The 21,051-nt window shown below is 38.6% G+C and overlaps 1 protein-coding gene across 1 annotated transcript in view; it reads right to left on the bottom strand.

Annotated features, from left to right (window-relative positions):
• Window positions 1-4,471: 4,471 nt before the first annotated feature.
• LAMC1 (laminin subunit gamma 1) overlaps window positions 4,472-21,051 on the bottom strand; it is a 139,014-nt gene continuing 122,434 nt past the window's right edge. Inside the window, exons 21-28 of the mRNA XM_063103683.1 lie at window positions 19,440-19,577; window positions 18,735-18,879; window positions 17,545-17,694; window positions 17,168-17,282; window positions 15,853-16,052; window positions 14,581-14,739; window positions 12,033-12,132; window positions 4,472-7,861 (exon numbers count right to left, since the gene is read on the bottom strand). Coding sequence (XP_062959753.1) covers window positions 7,605-7,861; window positions 12,033-12,132; window positions 14,581-14,739; window positions 15,853-16,052; window positions 17,168-17,282; window positions 17,545-17,694; window positions 18,735-18,879; window positions 19,440-19,577 — 1,264 coding nt within the window. The 3' untranslated portion in view covers window positions 4,472-7,604. The remainder of the gene's footprint in view (window positions 7,862-12,032; window positions 12,133-14,580; window positions 14,740-15,852; window positions 16,053-17,167; window positions 17,283-17,544; window positions 17,695-18,734; window positions 18,880-19,439; window positions 19,578-21,051) is intronic.

Here is a 21,051-nt window from a genome sequence, read left to right as displayed (position 1 = left end):
ACACTGGTAACGTTAACCTCCTTTTGCCATGTAATTTGACACATTCACAGATTCTAGGGATTAAAACGTGAACATCTTTGAGGGACCATTGCCACAAATAGTAAAAATTGACCAATGGCTGCAGGTTAGATAAAAGTATTCTGTTAATGTTAATTTCCTGATTTTAACAATTATACTGTTCTTAGGTAAGAAAATTCTCTGTCTTTAGGGAATACATGTTGAAGTATTTATGGGTAAAGAGGCATCACCTCTGCAACTTAAAACAGTTCTCTCTCTCTCCACAGAGAACACAAGTGAGATAGTGAAAGTGAGAGAGAGAGAAATAAAACAAATGTAGTAAAATATTAACTTTTGGGTGATCTGGCTTTAAAAAACTGGGAATTTTTTGTAGTACTCTGCAATTTTTCTGGAAGTCTGAAATTGTCGTAATAAAAAAAATTTAAGTCCTCCTAAGTAAATTTCCTATATCTAATAAATACATAAATTTGTGGCATATTATGAATGACATGTTTATTCAGATGGATATTTTGAAATTTCCTTTCAAAACTTTAAGGATACTTTATCAAGTTGTTTAATGACATTATTTGCAATTATATAACAAGTTATATATTGAGAAGTCTTGAGCATAACATGAATGTAAAATCAAATTTTTTTGGACTCCATATTCCTCTCGCCCCATAACTTGGGTATTAATATTGAGTATTTTCTTTTTCTGTTATAAAACCCAATATTATTTTTAAAATAGGGTTTCAGAAAAAAAGATTTTAAAAATTAGGCAAAAGACTGTAGTTAATAGTATTGCACCAATGTTAATTTCTTAGTTTTGATAAACGTACCATGCTTATGTCAAATGCTAACATTGGGGGAAACTGGGCGAAGGGTTTATGGGAACTCTCTGGACTATCTTTATAACTGCTGTAAATGTAACATTATTTTCAAATAAAAATTTTAAAAAGTAGGAAAAAAAACAGTCTTCCATGAGAACATAAAACAATCTCATCATTCATACAATGCTGTGGCAAATGAAACTTACTTAAAAGAACAAAATTATAAAAACCAATTAAAGTTATGAGAAAACAAAAGAAATAAGAAAATGGAGATGGTGCAAAAATACTCCAAAGACAGTTAAATTTTAGGTGAATTTCTCATTAAGCAAAATTATCCAGGTAAACTGGCCTTGCATGCCTGATCCCTGAGCCTAAGCAGGAAGAAGAGAAGGGAGAGAAAAACAAGGGCAGCGGGACAGGGTGTGAGCCACATGGTGTGTGTGGCCTAGGTTGCTTGAGGATAATCAAGTTCCAAGTAATAATAATTCTGCCACTAACTGGTCCCTTAACGTTGGGAAAGTTACTAATATATTTAAATCCTGCTCTACTCCCTTCAAAAAAAAAAAAGAAAGAAAAAAGAAAAAGATTTGAGGCAGCTTATAATAAAATACAAGTACAGAATAAGGGTTCTTAGAAGGAAAATGAATCAAAATCATGAGATAGAAAAAGGCAATGTGCTAAAAAAAAACGTGGTAAGGCGATGGAGCAGCTAACCACGCTTTGAATGTCCTCCTCAGGGAAACGAAGACCCTACTCAAATGAGGGGTAAATGAAAGGAAATAATTATGAAGGTGCTTTTTAAAACATCCAAGCTATTATGGTAGTGCCAATCCTTTCCAAGTTCCTCAGACACTTAAAGAGAGGGCAGCCTATCTGAAATGGCAAAACCTATCTCTCTGGCCAGGTCGGATCCTCTGTATCAGCCCAGCCGAGACAGCACAGAGAGCAGACTGAGCCCTGAAGGATCAGCAAGTTGTAACACAAACCTCTCTGACCACGCTCAACATATAATCATCAAAATCATAGCTGTGTCTCCTGAGCCTTTATCTTGGACGCTGGCTCAGCAACCCAGGAACTTGTAATCTACACGAGGACAGCATGTCTCCCCAGACATTTTTCTGCTCATGGCTGGACTTGTGCTTACTCTGCACAAGCCCCCATGGTCAAGAGGGAAGAAACGTCCCTGGAAAAAGTGGCTGGGATCAACTAAGAGAGAAGAGTAAAGAAATTTAGAATAGTATATCCTAGAAGGCAGGCACTACATATTTAGAAAGGAATGGCACGAGAAATTCTTATCACAAACAAAATTAACACGGAACAAAATTTGATGGTTGTGTTTACTGAAATGACAAAGGATCTCTGTACTAGGGCAGACACCATGGGATGGGCCCCAAAGCAGCAATCTGAGATTCAAGTAGAATTTTTTGTTACTAGGTGAAAATGATTACTATGTTACTATGGTGAAAAATGATTATGGGAGGATGTAAGGGTGGTCCTCAAAAGCATGACCACGCATGTTTCATGGAGAGTCACTTAAACTGACTTGGACTGAAGGTTGCATTGTTGATCAACTGAATCATAAGTAATACTTTTATGGCTTGCTAAGGTACACAAGCAAACAGGATAAAACACCAACTAGTTTGATGAAGTTTACTGGGATCATTCCCATGAGTTAGAGAAAAAAGAAAAAGAATTAATGTTATAAATTGGGCCGGGCTACAGAAGGGGCCATGGGTGAAACTTACAGATACAAATGTACAGCACTCGGAGTTGTTAGCATGAGAATGGGAGCCAGGGAAACAGGCCTTGTAGACCAGATTGCACTTGCCAGTTGCTGACCACATGGCAGTGAACGTAGCATGTGCTGTGCCACTTGGTGTCTTGCTTCTTGCAAACAAGAGGCCAATCCGTGCATAAGTTGGGAGTGTCGAGGGAGCAGAATGCTGTTGGAAGGAGGTAAGAGTGCATTAATAAGTATCCATAACTTTCCCTGTCCACTCACAGCAGAAAAAAGTAACTGGTGTGGGAGAACAGGTGGATGAGAAAGGCTGATTACCTTCACACCATTTAGACAACCTGAATGACTGCTATATGCCTCCCAGCCCTGAGGATGTGAACATGAATAACACAGACCCTGATCTTGAAGGATGGGAGTGACGTTGGGGGTGGGGGTGGGGGGGAGATGGATGAGTGACACCTGATCAATAAATCCATGTCTGAGGGCCATGCTAGAAGCCAGTGCAAGCCTGGGAGGGGTGGTGGACATAGGAAGGACTGGCCAATTCCAACAGAGGAGGTGGTACCCTGACCTTAGGCTTTACTATACTCTGGAGAGGAAAAAGGACATTTTAGGCAGAGAGAAGAGTTAATGCAAAGGCATGGAGGTGTTATAACATTTGAATCTTGTATTTGAATTCTGAATCAGGGACTCTGGCTTTTCATTAGACTTTTGTTAAATATTTCCCTTCTTAAGCATGCATTTGATTTCGATTATTCAGAATTTCATTCACTAGTGAGGAACATTCTAGGAGACCTAAGCATTCTAGGAGACCCAATACAAATATAAGGCACTGTAGTTGATCTCAACTCTCCAGAAGCAGTGGAGCCTCTGAGAGATCACTTACTAGAAAGCTTATTTTTCACTCCACCTATTAATACTCATTTCGTTTAAACCTGCTTAGTATGAACAGATAAAATTATCTGCCATTTATATTTCTCTCATTTCTGTTTCCATAAGCTATGAGCCTGGGGAGATTTGATCTTTCCTTTGGCTGGGTCCTTCCTCACCTTGTGAAGGGACCACCTGCTTTTCTACCTCATGAGCCTCCTGGATACCAGGGTCTTCAGTCATTCCATTTTGAGCTTAACAAAAGTGGAGCTCCTGAGTTCAGATTTGTTAAGGGGTTAGAATGTTTATTTAAGGAGTAAACTTTTGGGGATATTTTGAATTAGATGCTGGTAGCAACCTTTGAGAAACGGCTGTCCCTAAAATCACAGATGGAATAAGAGTAATTTTTTAAAATCCCACCTATCACTTTGACACAGTACCTATACAGGAGATATATTCGCATCTGAATCACCCTACAAATGGGGAGGGGAGGGGAATGTCCGAGGTAAAGGTTAAGAACAAATTATGTAAGAAAGCTAGTAACTAGTGCCCTCTAAAGCTTTCTCCAGGGAAGTCTAATGAGAAGAGCTCAGCTTCTTCTTTACAGGTACCAAAGTCATAACAATTTATAAGATTTGTAAGGTGGCACCAAATCCACAGAGACCCAGGGCAATAAACAGAGCACCGAAAAGTAAAGGGAAGGCCTTTGTGCGCCCAAAGCCCTCCCGCTGTCTCTGGCTCCAAAACGCCTCACCTGGTCTCAGGTCACTTCGGGTGGGTCCACCTTCCAGACAGGAGGCGGCACATTAGCTGCTTCTGGCCTGCTAGTGCAGCACATTACTTACTTTTTCTTTTTATTCCATCAGTTTCCAGAGTGTTTCTCATCATTTGAAGAAACTACTTTTAGCTTAAGATATGTGCATACTGAAAGGCGGAGATAATTTTTTTTTACACGCATCTGCTAATTTAGGAAGCCCAAATAACTTAAAAATAGTTCTTAGTCGCCATTAATCAAGTACTGAGACTGTACCAGGGGTCCAGTAAACTTCAGCCCACAGGCCCATGGCCTGTTTTTGTAAATAGCTTTATTGGAACACAGCCATGATAATTTGTTTACATATTGTCCATTGGGAGCTACAATAGCAGAATTGAGTAGTTGTAAACAGAACGTATGGCCTCCAAAGCCTAAAATACTTACTCTCTAGCTCTTCAGAGAAAAGAAGTTTGCCAGCTTCTGGACTAAACCAAAATACCCCAATTTAAGAAAGGTTGAAAAAAAAATGTACTGGACTGTCTTCAAGAAAACAAGTCACCCGAGGAAGACATTATGAGCAGCTTTCCATTTGTTGTACTTTTAAAAATATCTTATGTTCCCCACACCACAGTCAGGCCACACCACATATAAAGGGTTACAAATATTCAGATTTTATTATAAATAAAATACTGGTTTTTTTAAACATAAAAAATGCCAAGTGTTGCATTTTATTAACCACCCTGGAGAGCAAGACTGTAGAGGTTAAGGCAAACAGCTAAAGTGAAGGCACATACAAAGGGCCACAGCTGGAATTAAAAGGAAAAATTCCAGGGAAAAATAGCAGTACACATTCCCTGTAACACCCAGCATTCTGCAGCAGCCATCCTGTCAATTTTATTACATAAAGTACAGGTAACTAGAACTATACAAGAAAATAATGGCTATATTGCAGGAGTGTAATTAAGGTATCATCTTGTAAAGAACCTTTAAAAATAAAATTCTGTTTAAAAATATACCACACAGATGGAGGAGAAAAGCAAAAAAAACCAAAACAAAACAAAAAAACCCCAAAACACCCCACTGTAGCCTAAGACTTGCTGAAGTGAACTTGACCCAAACTACCTTGGCAGTCTATCTTTAGTCCTTTTCCTGCAACCATGACCAAAATGCATGTTAGGATGTGGCCACTTAATAAGAGGAAGTAGCCAGCAGACAATAATGTGAAAACTGGGCAAGAAAGAGCCAAACCTCCTGTGACAGAAGAGGCCTGAGAGAAGCAAGAGTGAGAACCCAGAGGTGTGCCAAGTGAGAACATCTGCGGTAACTCTGGTAGCCCCGAGGAGATGGATATGGGAACTGGGATCATCAAGAACTAAGACAGACCACCTCTCCCAGCCTACCCACCAGCAGCACTGGTCCTGATACCCTGAAAGTGCTCAGTAATAATGCACCCCCTTATGAAATTGACCCATCCAGCTCAAACTGCCAGAAAGGGCATTTCTAGCTCATTTCTGGAGAGACCTATGGTGGTACTGAAGATCCGCCTTCAGCCAACTTCCCTAATCCCACCATACCCTGTCAACCTGGCATTCTGGCTCTGGAAGATGCAGGAAGAACAATATCGTGCCGCAGTTTAGGATCATCAGGACTGTAACGGAAGAGGGTCCCTGTTGGCTCTTTACAGTGGCTGAGTATGGAGGACAGCAGGTTGATGTTCATGTTAGAGAATGGAGATGCTGCAAACACAAGGCAGAGGGCAAAGTAATGGGGAGCAAATACAATCCAAAGAGTTCTAGATGGGAGGGAAGGATGTGTACAGAAATATCGTGCCAGTAAGAAGAAAAATGAAGCCAAGAAGTGAACAGTGCCATTCTAGAAATAGGTCCAAGTATATTTACATAAATTCCTTACTCTATAATCATGATAAACAAAACAAAAACATTCACACAAAAATATAAATTTGAAATAATTAATAGCACCAGTGTGTCAGATAATAGTTTCTTTCCCCTGCTACGCAAAATACAAAGTTGCATAGTGTTAAAGGCTATACGTGAATCTCAAAGGCAGGTTGGTAGGAGGAAGTGTGTGGCAGGGAACTGTCACACTGTGGTCTTAAAAGAAAACCACAGAGCCGAGGATCAAAAGTTGAGAAGCCCACTAGGAAACTCCACATAAGGGTCTTCCCTCTACACTCAGAGGGAAGGTGTGGAGTGGGTTTAAATCACAAAGTGCAGGAATGAGTTGGTGTTGGCAGCTGTGTGAAATGCTAGTGCAAGTATTTGCCACCAGGATTTGGCAAACAACCATGTGTTTTGAGGGCTTCTATGACAATATGAGAAGAACACTGGAGCTAAGTGTCAAATGTTTCATCACTCTCCAATAGAAGAAAAAATGGATATATGGCATCCTGACAACGTAAGTTGCATCTAAGTTTTATCCCCTTGCTAGGAAAGACTCCTGTTCTTTTGTTCTGTTTGACAAGATCTTAAGAAACAATTGTTCTCTGCCAGATAACTTAACACTAGTTCAAGACTAACATACTACAAAAGCTATAAGTAATTAGTTTGATTTTGAAAAAAGCTTTAGTGGTTATTGTATCCCTATTTCTTCTGTATAAGTTCCATTTATAAGAACATCAAAAGACGTCTAATGGCCTATTGGTGAGTGCAAGCCGCCCATCCAGATTTAAATTATCAGCTGCCCAAAGATCTGAAAAAAAAAGTTTATCTTCCTAGTCAATTATTAACATATGAGAAAATCTTCAGTCTACTTCAGCCATGTTCTCCTGAAGACTTTCATAAATAATTGCATCCTTACCCGTGGATGGCTCAGTGTCCTATACTCAAAATAGCTAAAATGACTGATGGATGGCTACTGACATTCTAAATGACCAATACCTTTGGCACAGGATGTTTATTTCCTTTTGCTTAAAGGGAGGAGGGGCAGGAGATGCAGATGCATTTTCTTTATCCATGCACTGGATATACTGGCCATCACATTGCCAAACTTTTCCTTCATAGAAACAAGAGTACTGAGACTGAGGAGCTCTGCTGGTGTCCGTGAGAGGGGGAGGGCTACTTGCTCGCCCTGGCATACAAGGGTTCGCACGATGTGGTTATGCCGCTGCCCGGTAACACTGGATGCTGCGTCCTCACACAAATCAGAAGGGAGAGTGTGGGTAAGGTAACAACGTGAGTGGAAGAGAGACTTTATTAGATAAAACCTTGTGTTTCTGATTCAGGATGTTTAATTTGCTTCTCTTTAAACTTTGTGACTTTTCCTGGTTCAAAAGGACAGTGATGGAGAGCAGCATAGAAGTGGGGGGTCGGAAAAATGTAATCTTTGTGTCAAGGCACTCTGTGGCCTCACAACTGCTCCCCTGTCACAGGGGTGCTGCCTTCCATCCCTAAAGATGCTAGGGCTTTTCAATGGACGGGGTGTTGAAGCAGCCAGATGGTAAGGTCTTCCTGATGTCCTCCAGATTGTGAATGTCCTTCATGATCTCCTCAATGTCTCGGTTATAGTCCATGATGGCAGCCTCCTGCTTCTTGGCTTCGTTCTCCAGGTCTGACACTTTCCTATCAAGATCGCTGACCTTCATTTCATCTTTGGCTTTGTTCAGGCTGCCTTCGATCTCATTTAGCTTGTTTAGGTCCACCGTGTCCAGCTGCCCTGTAGAGTCAGAAAGTACATGGACGAGAACAGATGCATTCAGTAAGAATTATAACAACACTCCACAAGTACCTCCGTTAGACTTTTTATAAACTAAGCTCAGCAGCTGCCACTGTGCAAAGGCAGCCCCGCAAATGTGATTTGCAGGTTGTTGATGTGGTATAAGGGCATAAACAATGCAAACCAAGTACAAATGCTGACCTAACCCAACAGGGATGGATTGGAGCACATAATTAATATGGGGCTGAATGTTTTTCTCTGAGAAAATGGTTTTTGCAGAGTGTTTTCTAAATTCACAGCTACCATGCTCTAGACCTTTAGCTTCACTTGTGGTTTTGAAGGTTATCTGGTAACATTTAATACCTTTTTCAGGTTTACATATGTAATGTGCGTGTCATTTTAGTGCCATCCAAACACCATAAAAATCATTAAGAACCCTAAGCCCTTAGATTCCAGAGAAGATGGGTTGGTTTTGGAGGTCACTTCCTGTTTTCAGGAATTAGATACTATTAGAAGTCTTCCCATAAAAGACAGTCAAGGTTGAAATGCTAAAATAATTTCAGCAAACCTTCACTTTAAACTTAGCAAGAAAAAGAAATTCTTTTGAAAGAAATCGTCTCCATAATAAGCAAAAGCAGATATAATGAACAGTACTTTACACATACTCTGCTTGATTAAATTCTCACAAGACCCTCTTACCTCAGTGACTCTCAGAAGTTAAATAATTTGCACAAGTTTGCACAGCCTAAATGCAACAACACAAGAATTCTAACCCAAGCCTGATTAAAGTTCAGCTCTTTCTTCCACAAAAAGCTATCTCTTCTATCTTCTTTTCATTTTAAATTCATCTGCTGGCACATGATTTATCATTCCTGACATTTGGGACAGATAAAAAATACCCCCCATCTGTCCCCCCCACAAAAAAACCCACCACAAAACATACCAATCTTTGAAGGCTAGCAAATTAAAATATAATGCCTTGTTACAAAGAGTTCTGGCTAGAGTCCAGAATCCTTATAACGGAGTCTGGTGATAAAAGCACATCTATCCTAAAATGAAGTTTCCCTATCAAACTGGATTTCAGTATGGCATACTTTCCTGAAAAAAAAAAAAAGTCAAGGTGTTTTTCTCTCTTTTGGCATAAAAGCTTTCCCCTCATCAGACTTTCCTTTAGTTAGTGCTATGGTTTAAATGTGTCCTTCAAAGTTCATATGTTGAACAAACTTAATCCATCATGCAACAGTGTTGAGAGGTGGAACCTTTAAGAAGTGATTATGGCTTGAGAGCACATGAATGGATTAATACCATTGTTATGGGAGTGAGTATCTAATAAAAGGATGAATTTGACCTCCTTTCTCTTCTCTCTCTCTCCAGTGCACTTTCTTACTATGTGACACCTTCCACCATGTTATAACGCAGCAAGAAGTCTCTCATCAGATGCAGCCCCTCAATCCTGGACTTCCTGGCCTCTGGAACCATGAGCCAAATGAACTTCTACTGTTTATAAATTACCCAGTGTGTGGTATTCTGTTATAACAACACAAAATGCACCAAGACAGAAAACTGGTAGTGAGAAGTGGAGTGGATGCTGTAACAAATACCTGAAAATGTGGAAGTGACTTTGCAACTGGGTAGAGGCAGGAAGAATTTGGAGGAGCAGGCTAGAAAAAAGACTAGATTTCTGAGAATGGAGTGTTAAGGGCAATTCTGGTGAGGGCTCAGAAGAACAGCTAAATCTTCTCAGATATTATTTAAGTGGTTGTGATCAGAATGTTCGTAGAAATATGAACATTAAAGGCCATTATGATTAGGTCTCACATGGCAATGAGGAATAGGTATTGGAAACTAGAGTAAAGTCCATCCTTGTTACACAGTTGCAAAGAATTTGGAAGAACTGTGTCTGTGTCCTAGTGCTTTGTGGAAGGCTGAACTTAAGAGTGATGAACTAGGATCTGGCAGGAGAAAGATGTAAGCAACAAAGCACTGAAGGTACTACATGGCTTCTTTTGGCCACTTACAATAAAATTAAAGAAGACAAATTATTTAAAGATAGAATTTATAATTAAAAGCGAAGTAGAATGGAAAGATGTGGAAAACTCTCAGCTTGGCCTTGTAAAGAATAAAAAAATGTTGAGGAGAGAATAATAAGGGTGTAGACAAGTGACCATTTGCTAAAGAGGTTAATATGGCTAGAAGGAAGCCAGGATCTATACATCAAGACAATGGGAGAATGACCCCAAAGCCATTTCAGAGGTGTTCAAGGCAAGGTAGGACCCCGAGAGCAAGATTTCTAAAGAGGTGCTTGTGGGATCTCAGCATTTGCTGCCCTATGCCATTTCAGAACTCTTCTCCCCAAATTCCACTACAGTAACCCTTGGCGGTCGCAGCCAAGGCTCAAGAGGGTCCAAGTGCAGCTCAGGCCACCACTCCAGAGGGTGCAAGTGGTGAGCTTTGGTGGTGTCCACATGGTGCTAATTCTGCAGGTGCACAGAGTTCACAAGCTTTGAGGCCATGGTGGCTTCCAACTAGATTTCAAGGGATGTCACAGACAGTGTGGAGACCCAGGCAAGACTTGTCACAAGGTGGAATCACCACAGAAAACCTCCATTAGGGCAATGCCCAGTGGAGCTGTAGAAGTGAGGCCTCAGAGAGTCCCCACTAAGGCAATGCCCAATGTAGCTATGGGTGTAGGGCAGCACCTGAGACCACAGAACTGTAGGGCCACCAGTGTGCAACTCCAGCCTGGGAAAGCTGCAGGCACAAGATGCCAACCTATGAAACTACTGGGTGGACTAAGCCCAGCAAAGCCACAGGGATGGGGCTGCCTGAGGCACTGGGGGCCTAAACCCCACACTGGTGTGCCCAGGATGCAGGATATGGAATCAAAGAAGATTATGTATGGAGGTTTAAGATTTAATGTTGTTTTCCCTGTTGAATTTTGGACTTACTTGGACCAATTACCCATTTTCTTACCTATTTCTCCCTCTTGGAATGGGAATATCTATCCTACGACTGCCCCTGAAAGTAAATAACTTGTTTGGATTTCATAGGCTTACAGCTGGAGAGAATTTGCCTTAGAATGAACCCTGCTTTGAGTCTCACCCATATTTGATTTAGATGAGACTATGGACTTTGGACTTTTGAGTTGGTGCTGGAAAGAATTAAGACTTTAGGACTATTAGGATAGAATGAATGTATTTTGCATGTGAGAAGAACAGAAATTTTGGGGATCTGGAATGCTATAGTTTGAATGTGTCCCCCAAAGTTCATATCTTGGAAATTTAATCTCTAATGCAACAGTATTGAGAGGTGGGACCTTTAAGAGGTGATTACATCATGAGGGCTCTCATGATTAATGCCATTATCACAGGAGCAGGTTAATTACTGTAAGAGTGGCTTTCTGATAAAAGGATGAGTTTGGCCCCCTTCCTCTCTCTTTCTCTCATGCACACTCTCTTGCCATGTGATGCATTCCATCATGTTATGACACAGCAAGAAGGCCCTCATCAGATGAAGTCCCTTGATCTGGCACTTCTCAGCCTGCAGAACTGTGAGTCAAATAAACTTCTATTGTTCATAAATCACCCAGTCTGTGATACTCTGTTTTAGCAACATAAAACAGACTAAGATGTTAGCAAATGATGAAAATTCTGGGCAATGAAGTCATGACCCATTTAGAGTGTTCTTTTATTCTACCATTGAAATCCTTCACTTTAAATCACTTAAAGACATCCTCTGCCAGCAGGATGAGCTAAGTAAAATCAGTGTTTAATTGTACCACAAACTTAAACCATAAATGAGCCACACAAGCCGGCAGCATATCTTCAAAGTATAAAAAGAAAGTCCTCAGATATGGTGTTCTAATTAGGGTAGGGTCCACAGAATGCACCTAGTGAGTACTTGTCAAAATAATAATACCTAAAGTCATGATTTAGTGTGCACTCTGAAGTGGATGAATCAATCTGTATTGTAATAAAGCATGTTGCTCTGAAAGGCTCCACCATGCAAGACACACACTTATTTTACAAGGCATTTTTAAATAAGAGCTAAAAGAAATATTAATAACGTAATGGATGAACCTATATTATTTGCTTTTGAGTCAACCATATCAGATCCCAAGAACAGCACAAAGGATTCAGAGACGGACTAAAATGACTCTATTGCTACTTACCCAGCTGCTCCAAGAGGTCATTAATAATACTGAGGAGGCTGGTGACGGAGTTTTTGGCTTTTCTTGCATTGATCTCAGCTTCCTGAGCAGCCTGGGAAGCCTGTAGGGGGACAAAGGATAAATGATATGAATAGTCCTGACTACATGTTTTCATCTTCTAAAAATATTTTTTCCCATAAGCCAACAAATCTAATTTTCAGATGCTTTCCCCTTTTCTGATTCATGAAATTATAATCTCTCCTCAGGTTTTTGCTTTTTTAGGGGGTCGTATCTTCATGCTGAGGATGCTGCTCTCTCCATTTCACGTAACAGTCATAAACAGGCCATCAGTATGCTTATGTTACTATATTTGCATTTCAAAAATCTATATTATCTTTTTCTTACTTTCTTACTCAAGAGTACATGGAGGTATATTCATAATAAAATCCATAAAGCAGAAACAAGTTATTTTTTAACAATGAGTGTAGAAACTACATCTGAGAACCAAAACATTTCCTTCAGGACATTATTAGGGACTTGATTATTAGAAATGTCTTATTCTTAGACAATTTTCATAATCAAGTGAAGCTCTTTTATAAACTCCCCCTCCCCCTGTAATTACCCCCTCTCCCCCACCCCATACATACACACACTCATTTATTGGGGCAATACAATTTACACTTTAAAAATCTACCGAAGGCAAATATATTTGGGAAAATTCCATGAAACCTGAACAAACACACTGTGCATGAGTCACAGGAAAAGGCAATGGAATAGGAAGTGTCTAAGTATCAAAAAACAGATGCTCACACAAATAAATCTAGTCAGGATAAAAATGAGTGGCTTTGAGTTCTCCACCACATCACTGCTTTTCCTAGTTTTTGGGTCAAGACAATACAAAAATTTGGGGGTCAAAGCAATGTGAAAATTTTAAAAAGAAAAAGCAAGGCAAAAATCTCTCACAAATAAATGACTGATCTCTGTTCAAATCACAGCTGTTCTCACTGAGCCTTCATAGTCTTTTCTTTGAGCATGCTGAGAGAGGAGATGGGACTTTGCTATGGCCTGCCAAGAGCAAATCCTACTGCACTTAACCTGTGCCTCCAGTCTCCTTTTCCAGGGGCAACCATAAGCCTTCACTCTTTTGGTTTAAAAAAAAAAAAAAATACATTACAGACTAAAACAATACTGGTTGAATGCTGATCTTTCAGAATTGATATAAATACAAATGGGATAGTTTACGTAAGGGCGGTTTGTGTTTCTTAAAAGTTATTTACCCAAAATAACAAAAGATGGATCTTGTTTCTATCCTTTGAACTAAATCCATACCTTTTTTTGAAGTTCATAAAGTATATAACCTTTTCTTTCTTTCAAAAGGCTCTAACCTAATGTTTCTACAACTATATTAAAAATGAAATCCAGGGCCGAGCCCGTGGCGCACTCGGGAGAGTGCGGCGCTGGGAGCGCGGCGACGCTCCTGCCGCGGGTTCGGATCCTATATAGGAATGGCCGGTGCACTCACTGGCTGAGTGCCGGTCACGAAAAAGACAAAAAAAAAAAAAAATGAAATCCACAGATTCTCAGTACATGTAAGAAATACCTATTTTTACTGTATGGGAATTTCCTCTTGAGCCACACCATGCCACAGAAAATTAGGATACTCCAAAACAAAACAACAGAAAAAATAAACAAAAAAGCAAAATAAAATCAGGTGTTTACACAGGGATGCTTCCTATTATCAATTCTCTAGAGTCTTCTTTACTGAGATTAACAGGCCTCATATTTCTGTCTATCCCAAGGTAAAAATGACCCACAGGGAGGGCCGTTTTTTAGCAGCAGTGAAAGAGTGGGCCCCTTCCTTGCACTGACAGCGCACATGCAAACAAGTTACATATGTCATTACTTGATTGTTACACTGAACTGGAAAGGAATATTCCCGTTATGACCCTATTAAAGTCTTTCCAAAGCAAAATATAGCATAGAACAGAAAAATGGACCTTAGTTCTTTCTTGGACCATGCATTCGTGAGTCAATTTTGCTATAAATGGTTTATGTATACACATCATCACAAAACAGGAAAAATTAAACTGGATGTAAATTTGGTATGTTTTGGTGGGGTGGTGGAGAATGCCTTCTTCAAAAATTTCTTACATACAAAAAAACTGGTCTTTGCCTCTAGGGTGCAAGATGCTGGGAGAACAAGAATAGGAAATAAGTTAACTTTCCATTGCATTCCCTTTCATTCCTTTTTGTTTTTATACTAGTTATAAATCACCCATTCAAAAATATATGTACATACTTATCGATATTCTAAAATATAAAATGTGCAAAACAATGTTTTGCTTTTAACTAAGAATAGCTTTGGAACAGTATAATTGTGCAACAGAAATACCTGGCCAAAGATACAAATTCTTTGTCTTCTATGTAAGCTACTAACCCAATTTCTGACTAGAAAATGCAATGAAAAACAGAAATCAATACAAAAAAGACTCTTCTCCGCAGGTTGGGGATCATTATTATTAAACATCCTTCGCTTTCTGCCATGAGAAAATATGCCAAAACCTCTTACCATCCCTGCCATCATCATATCCTGCTCAGCATCATCCTGTTTTTTCTTCAGCTCTTTCTCTGCCTCCTGTAGTTGCTTCAACATATCGTTCACCTCATTATCCAGATCTGTAACTTCTGCAAAAGTTCGTTCAGCTTCTGCTCTGGTGCTGGTAGCATTCTAGGCACAAAATAAGCAAACTGCTATGAAAAAAAAAAAAGCTCTACCTGTTCTAAAGTCTGTACCTACTCCTTTTATAATTTGTAAAATGGCTCAAGAATACAATCTGGAAAGAATAGTTCAGTGATTTATACTATTTCATGACTTACACTATCATTTATTTGGGCTCTAAATAACAGTAATAAAAAAATAATATTACAACCTAAAATAAAAGCATTTTATAAATTATAAAGCACTTTCGTTTGTATCCTCTTTTTTAATTCTTGAAACTTCCTATTCTGTTATTGCCATTTTTAGTTGAGGACACACAGCTAGCAAATGATAAACATTTCCATAGCATACACTGTCTACCACATCGTATTGATTAGACTCTTTCACCTGGATAAATTTTAAGTTCAAAGCTAGCTGGGTTCTTTTTGGTAGTTCATCATAATGTGCAAAATGATCATGATCCCGAAACATGAATATTTTATTAAAAATAATCCAAAGGCCTTTTAAACTGTTTTAAAGAAACTAAGAAATTTCTGTGATTCTCAAACACCTAGTTTTAGAATCACCTCCAATCTCTCCTTTAAATAAAACAAATATATTGAACTTTAAATAGGAAAAAGCCAGCCTACAGAAATTACTCTTTCAGATGAGTATAAAGAATCACAGAAGTGGCAGCCACAGAAATTCCATATAGGAGAGGCTTAGGCATGGCAATAATGCTCGAAAGAGGGGCTTGAAAGTTGTGTTGATACAGCATGCTACATAAGATTTAAAAAAAGTCAACTCTCCAAGTCAAAAAAGTATGTTTATTTAGGAAGTCTAATTTTTTTATGAGAAGGGGCTCTATAGTCCTCTGAAGCCATTCCCCTCCTGACAACTCAGACCCCACATTGTGACACAGTAGAATTTTTAGAATAAAGGGCCCTTTTACTGATTGCCCCTCCTTAATCAATGGGGTTACCTACTCTTAAAAAAAAATTAATGACAAGGACAGTTTACGATGGTTTCACTGAAGTCAAGGAAAAAACCTGCAAAGACTTCAGGAGTCTGGAAAGAAACTGGTAAGAGACTGGAGAAACGCAAGACCCAAGACTTTGTTTTGGAGAAGAGGAAAGCACATACCTTTTGGACAGCGCTTGCGATCCTTTCTGCCTCGTGGGCCTTGTTCTTGGCCTCCGTGGCATCTGCTGCGGCGTTGCCCAGCGCCAGCTGTGCTTCCCTCGTCTTTTCATTGGCTTCAGCTATGGTCTGGTTAATGGCAGGAATCTTCCTTAAGGCCTCCTCTGCAGCTGTCTTGTTATCATTCACGCGTCTATCGAAATCTAAAACGAGTTCAAGGAATGCACTTGAACTAAACTCACAACAAGAAAAAAGGGAACCTTTTAGGGAGTTGCAACCACATTTTGTTTCACGAACAATAAAAGTCAGGGAAAAAAACTGAAAAACAGCATGGGCTGAAATCTTAGAAAAGCAAAGTACACATCTCCACACGAAAGATTTCCCAGGAATAGTCATATGCATGTACATCTGTTTCTGGAAAGAGAATTTTTACTTGAAAAATTTGTTTTAATACAAAGCACTGGGTATGCCATTACAGGTTGAGCACATCTTATCTGAAATGCTAACAACCAGAAGTGTCTCAGGTTTCAGATTTTGGAATATTTGCATATACGTAATTGGTTGAGCATCCCAAATCTGAAAATCCAAAATCTGAAATGCTCCAAGGAGTACTTCCTTTGAGCATCGTGTTGGCACCCAAAAAGTTTCAGAATTTGGAGCATTTCAGATTTCAGATAAGGGATGCTCAATCTGTATCACCTCAACCAGAACCAAGAGCCACAATTTATAATGTTTGCTGCATATCAGTTACTAGTTAAGAGCCTTATGTTCCTGTGACACAGGCATTGTATCATTTTTATAAGTGAAAAAATTGAGCATTAAAGTAGTTAGATAATTTGTGGAGCAGGGATTTGAACCCAGGTCCACTGACATCAGAACCCATACTTTCAATTATTATGCTATAAAACTTCCATATTTATAGAATCTATGACTATTTTATCAGAGGTGAATCCAGAGCTACTCAGTGAATTGGGCACATTTCTTTTCTATCTTGGGTGAAGAAAGAAAAAACAAGAATTAGATGCCACTGGCAGAAAAAATGAAAGATAATCTCAATCTACCAACATAAATCAGCTAAATAGGAATCTTGGTTATGTGAGTTATACCAACACAATTTTTGAGGGGGTGGTTTCATACTGAAGTATACAGAGATAAAATGACATAAGCTCTGGGATTTCTCTTTGAAATACTTCAACATAAAAAAAGTATGTGTTGGGGCTAATGTAATAAGTGAGGTAAAAATGATGACTTTTTAAAAAAACGAGTCAGCCTAGTGGAGGAAGCACACAAATTTACCCGTTCTTTGACCCTTTCATACCTTTCAGGTTGTTGAGAATGTCATTGGCTTCTTGTAAGGTATTCCGTCCCTTTTTAGCGGCTTCTTCAGCAAGAGCCTTGGCAGCATCAGCTCGGGCTAGGAGTTGGTCTGCAGTCTGCAAACACAAGGCGAATCAGCGGATGCACCCTTCTAAGCAAATCCCTTCTCCCTGCTAACAGACAAGGCACCCCAAAGCTACCACCCCGAGGCTTTCCAGCACACAGCAGGTTAGGCCCGGGAATCGCATGGAGAGCCCTCTGCTCAGCGCTTTGTGGTTTGCTGCCTCTGCAACCGTGGTAACATTATAGACACAGTTTACGCTTGGATTGTTTCAAATGTTGTCTCAAGAAATGAAGCAACCTGCAAATCAAACCAACCTGCTGTTCAGTCTTTCCTTTTTCCAGAAGGTTCTTTACTTCAAATTCCTTCCCTCTCATATCTTCTCTGAGGTCCTCATAATCTTTTAACTTCTGGTCAATCAGACGGTCCAGATCCTCAGCTTCTTTCTTTATTTTATTTGCTTCATTCTGTGAAACCAAGTAAGATCAGTACATCTTAGATAAAATAATCGAATCGACAAAAAGGTAGGCTTAGGAATTCTATAACACTTGACTCCATAAATATTTTTAAAAGAATAGTATAGGTTGAGATTTTACGGATTTTTTTAAAAATTGAAGTATATTTTGTACACAGTGAAATTCAGTGGGTACATGTAGTTATGTGAGTTTTGACAATTACACTTACTTGTGTAACCAATACCCCAGTCAAGATACCATCACCCCAAGAAGTTCTCTGGTATCCCACTCCAATCCCACCGTACCTTTCTAACACTGCGGCTGCCACTGTTCTGATTTTTATCATCAAAGATGAGTCTTGCCTATTTTCAAATTTTACATAGGAGAGTACTTCAAAAAGTTCGTGGGAAGATTTTATTTTTTAATTATATGATTCCACAAACTTTTTGAAGTACCCACAAATACGGAATCAGACAGTTATGTACATGTTTGAAGAGACCTAAACCTTTATGATAAAATCAAGTTAACACATAAAATATAAGAAGTGAAACTTAGTAAATCTCTCATTTAACGTAAAAAAAAAAATTCACTATTTATATAAATCTTACTATGAGGATCCATGATTATAGTACAGATATGAAATAAAATCCTGCTAATTCCAAAACATTTTACCTGTCCCAGAGTGTCTTGATATATAATTCTTCCATTTAAAACACTGTCTTTTATTTCTCTCTAGATCTCTAACAGTCATGCCTGGGATCTAAGTGTACTCTGCTTTAAGTAATTCAAATATATTATAATTTGGATTTATATTAAAGATTTATCAGTGATTATTCACATTGCTAAAGTAGTCTCTGCTGTATAATCACAGGATTCTTTACTTCAGTAAGTTCCACTAGTGGATGTAAAACAGAACTCAGCTTTACCAGTGAGTCAGCTGGAGGACACAGGAGGGAGGTGCTGGGCAGTCAGAATGGCTCGTGTGCAGTCTGGGGTGGGAGGAGGTGTGCCTGGGGGTGGGGGCTGTGCACAGGGGCTGTCTCCCCCCATACCTCCAGTGCCTCTGAGTCCACAGGGGTCAGCTGAGCCACACTGGCGTAGATCTCCACAGCTTTGTCACCAGCCTGCTTGGCCTCCTCATGCACTCGGGCAGCTTGCTTCTCTAGATCCTGTGAGATGTTCTTTGCTTGTTCATACCTAAGGAGCAAATGATGTAATTTAATGAAAAACTTAGCTCCTTGTTGCGTCTTAATGTTAACCAGATTCAACCTACTTTACATCACTGTGACAACATTCCCAACACCTCAAAGGAAACACTATGTTAAAACGTTCTCATTTTAATACCAACATTTAGCTTAAATTTACACTCTCATCTATTTACACTCTCTTCTATTTATAGTATACGGTTTACCACATACTTTATTTCAGACGCCCTTTAAAGAGTTGTAGCTCAAGGATATTTTCTCTACTTCTTCTATCATATTTTTTCTCTTCATTTTTCATTTATGCAGAATTTGAAGTATCTTGGCTAGTCTTGTTACCATTCTCTGCAGTTACAGTAATTGGACCAAACAAAATCTCTGTGGCTCCACACCCCCTGCCCTAATTACTGGGCTATTTTCAAAAGCATGATTAGCAAACGAAATTTTACTGCATGAATGCATGCCTTGAATCCACCAGCATTTAATTCTTCGTTGAACTGGTGTTACTTACAAGAACATTTCAAGGGCTGTAAGCCACTTTTAAATTATACTCACTTCCTATTAAGCTCTTCAATCTCAACTGCTGTTTGATTTTCTCCTGCCAATGTCCTCAAAAGCAGATTATATGCCTCTGTTGACGTATCATTGGCTGTCTTTGCCACTCGTACAATGTCATCAGCTTCTTGTTTATGGCTGTGCACATAAAAGAAAAAATAATCCATGAAACAGAACCATCTGATAGAAAAACAAGAAAAATTTAGGTAATACTAAAGTAAGTATTACTTTAGTATTATAATAATATATAATACTTATATTATTATATAATTATATTATATACATAATATATACTTAATATATTATATATTATAATAATTATAATAATAAAGTATGTATTATTTTATTATATATACATATACTCATGTGAGCAGAGTTCTGCAAATATTGAAAAACATCACTAATATGGAATTTTGCAATTGTTTCGGTGGGGCTAAGTTTTTTTGAAGAGCATTCTGTAAACTGAGAAAAGAATATTTTCCAAAAAATGAATGGTATAAAGTTTGTAGAGGCAAATGTTCCTATTTATTCAGAAAAACTACTTTTAAATATAATTATTTAAGAGTAATTTACATATAAAACTATGTATGCTAACAAAAAATCATCAATCTAGTTATAAACACAAATCCCAGGCTTAATCTTTAACAACAACTGCTAATCTAGTTCAATCACTAAATAGTCTTACGACAGCTTTGACCCCTCACTTCTCACATGCAACCTAATCACTGGCAGGAAAAGCAACTCAACAGCAAATGGCAATGAACATGTCAACAGGGACTCCAGCAAAATAAAGTATTGTAGCTGGGAAACTGCTAAGGTTAATTTCACTTCTAAAATTTCATATTACACTGTCACACTGCAGTATGTGGCCATTCTTTTCGGTATAATAAACTTTCATTCAAAATCCTTGTAGGAAGCCCACCAGAATTAATTTATCTTTAAGACCTAGTTTTCTTGGGAGCTTTCTATAATGTTTTCAGCTATCTTTTTTAAATTAAAAGGTCCAGCTATGAGACCATGTATGTTCTGTGAACTAGATTACATAGGTCACACATTCACATTTCTACAGAACAGAAAGAGAGCACATGTTAAAGCAAGAAGCCAATGTAATTGATCTGGGCATGGAGGTTAAATCCTGACCTCAGGCTTACTGAAGTACCCTATACCCACAAGGTTTACTAACTGTTCTGCAATGCACTCAACAGACATTTAACTGAATACCTACAAAGTGCCAGGCACAGCAGCTTTAGCAGTGAATAAAATATACAAAAATGTATGCCCTCACGGAGTCTTCATTCTAGCAATTTTATTTTTTAAAAAACTTTTTAACTTAATGCTCTCTGCAATTTAAAGCATTCTAAAGAAATCACCCTGTACTTAATTTTAAAAAGTCTTTGAAAAAAAATCAGGAATGAAATGGTCTGTTTTCTTTGGCTGATTTTCCAATGTACTATTGGGTTAGTAAATGTTTTCTATTGTGATTTGAAAATTAAACATTTTCGTTAAAAAATTAATTAAAAACTTTAAGTTAATTAAATTCTACTGAGCTTCTTAGAAATCTATTAACTTTAACGTTTTGAAGTTAAAAATCTAAAAATGTTATGGTTTTCTT

The sequence above is a fragment of the Cynocephalus volans genome, chromosome 8 (assembly GCF_027409185.1).
Source record: "Cynocephalus volans isolate mCynVol1 chromosome 8, mCynVol1.pri, whole genome shotgun sequence".
In the NCBI taxonomy this organism is placed as follows: Eukaryota; Metazoa; Chordata; class Mammalia; order Dermoptera; family Cynocephalidae; genus Cynocephalus; species Cynocephalus volans.
This window is presented reverse-complemented; position numbering and strand designations above follow the sequence as displayed.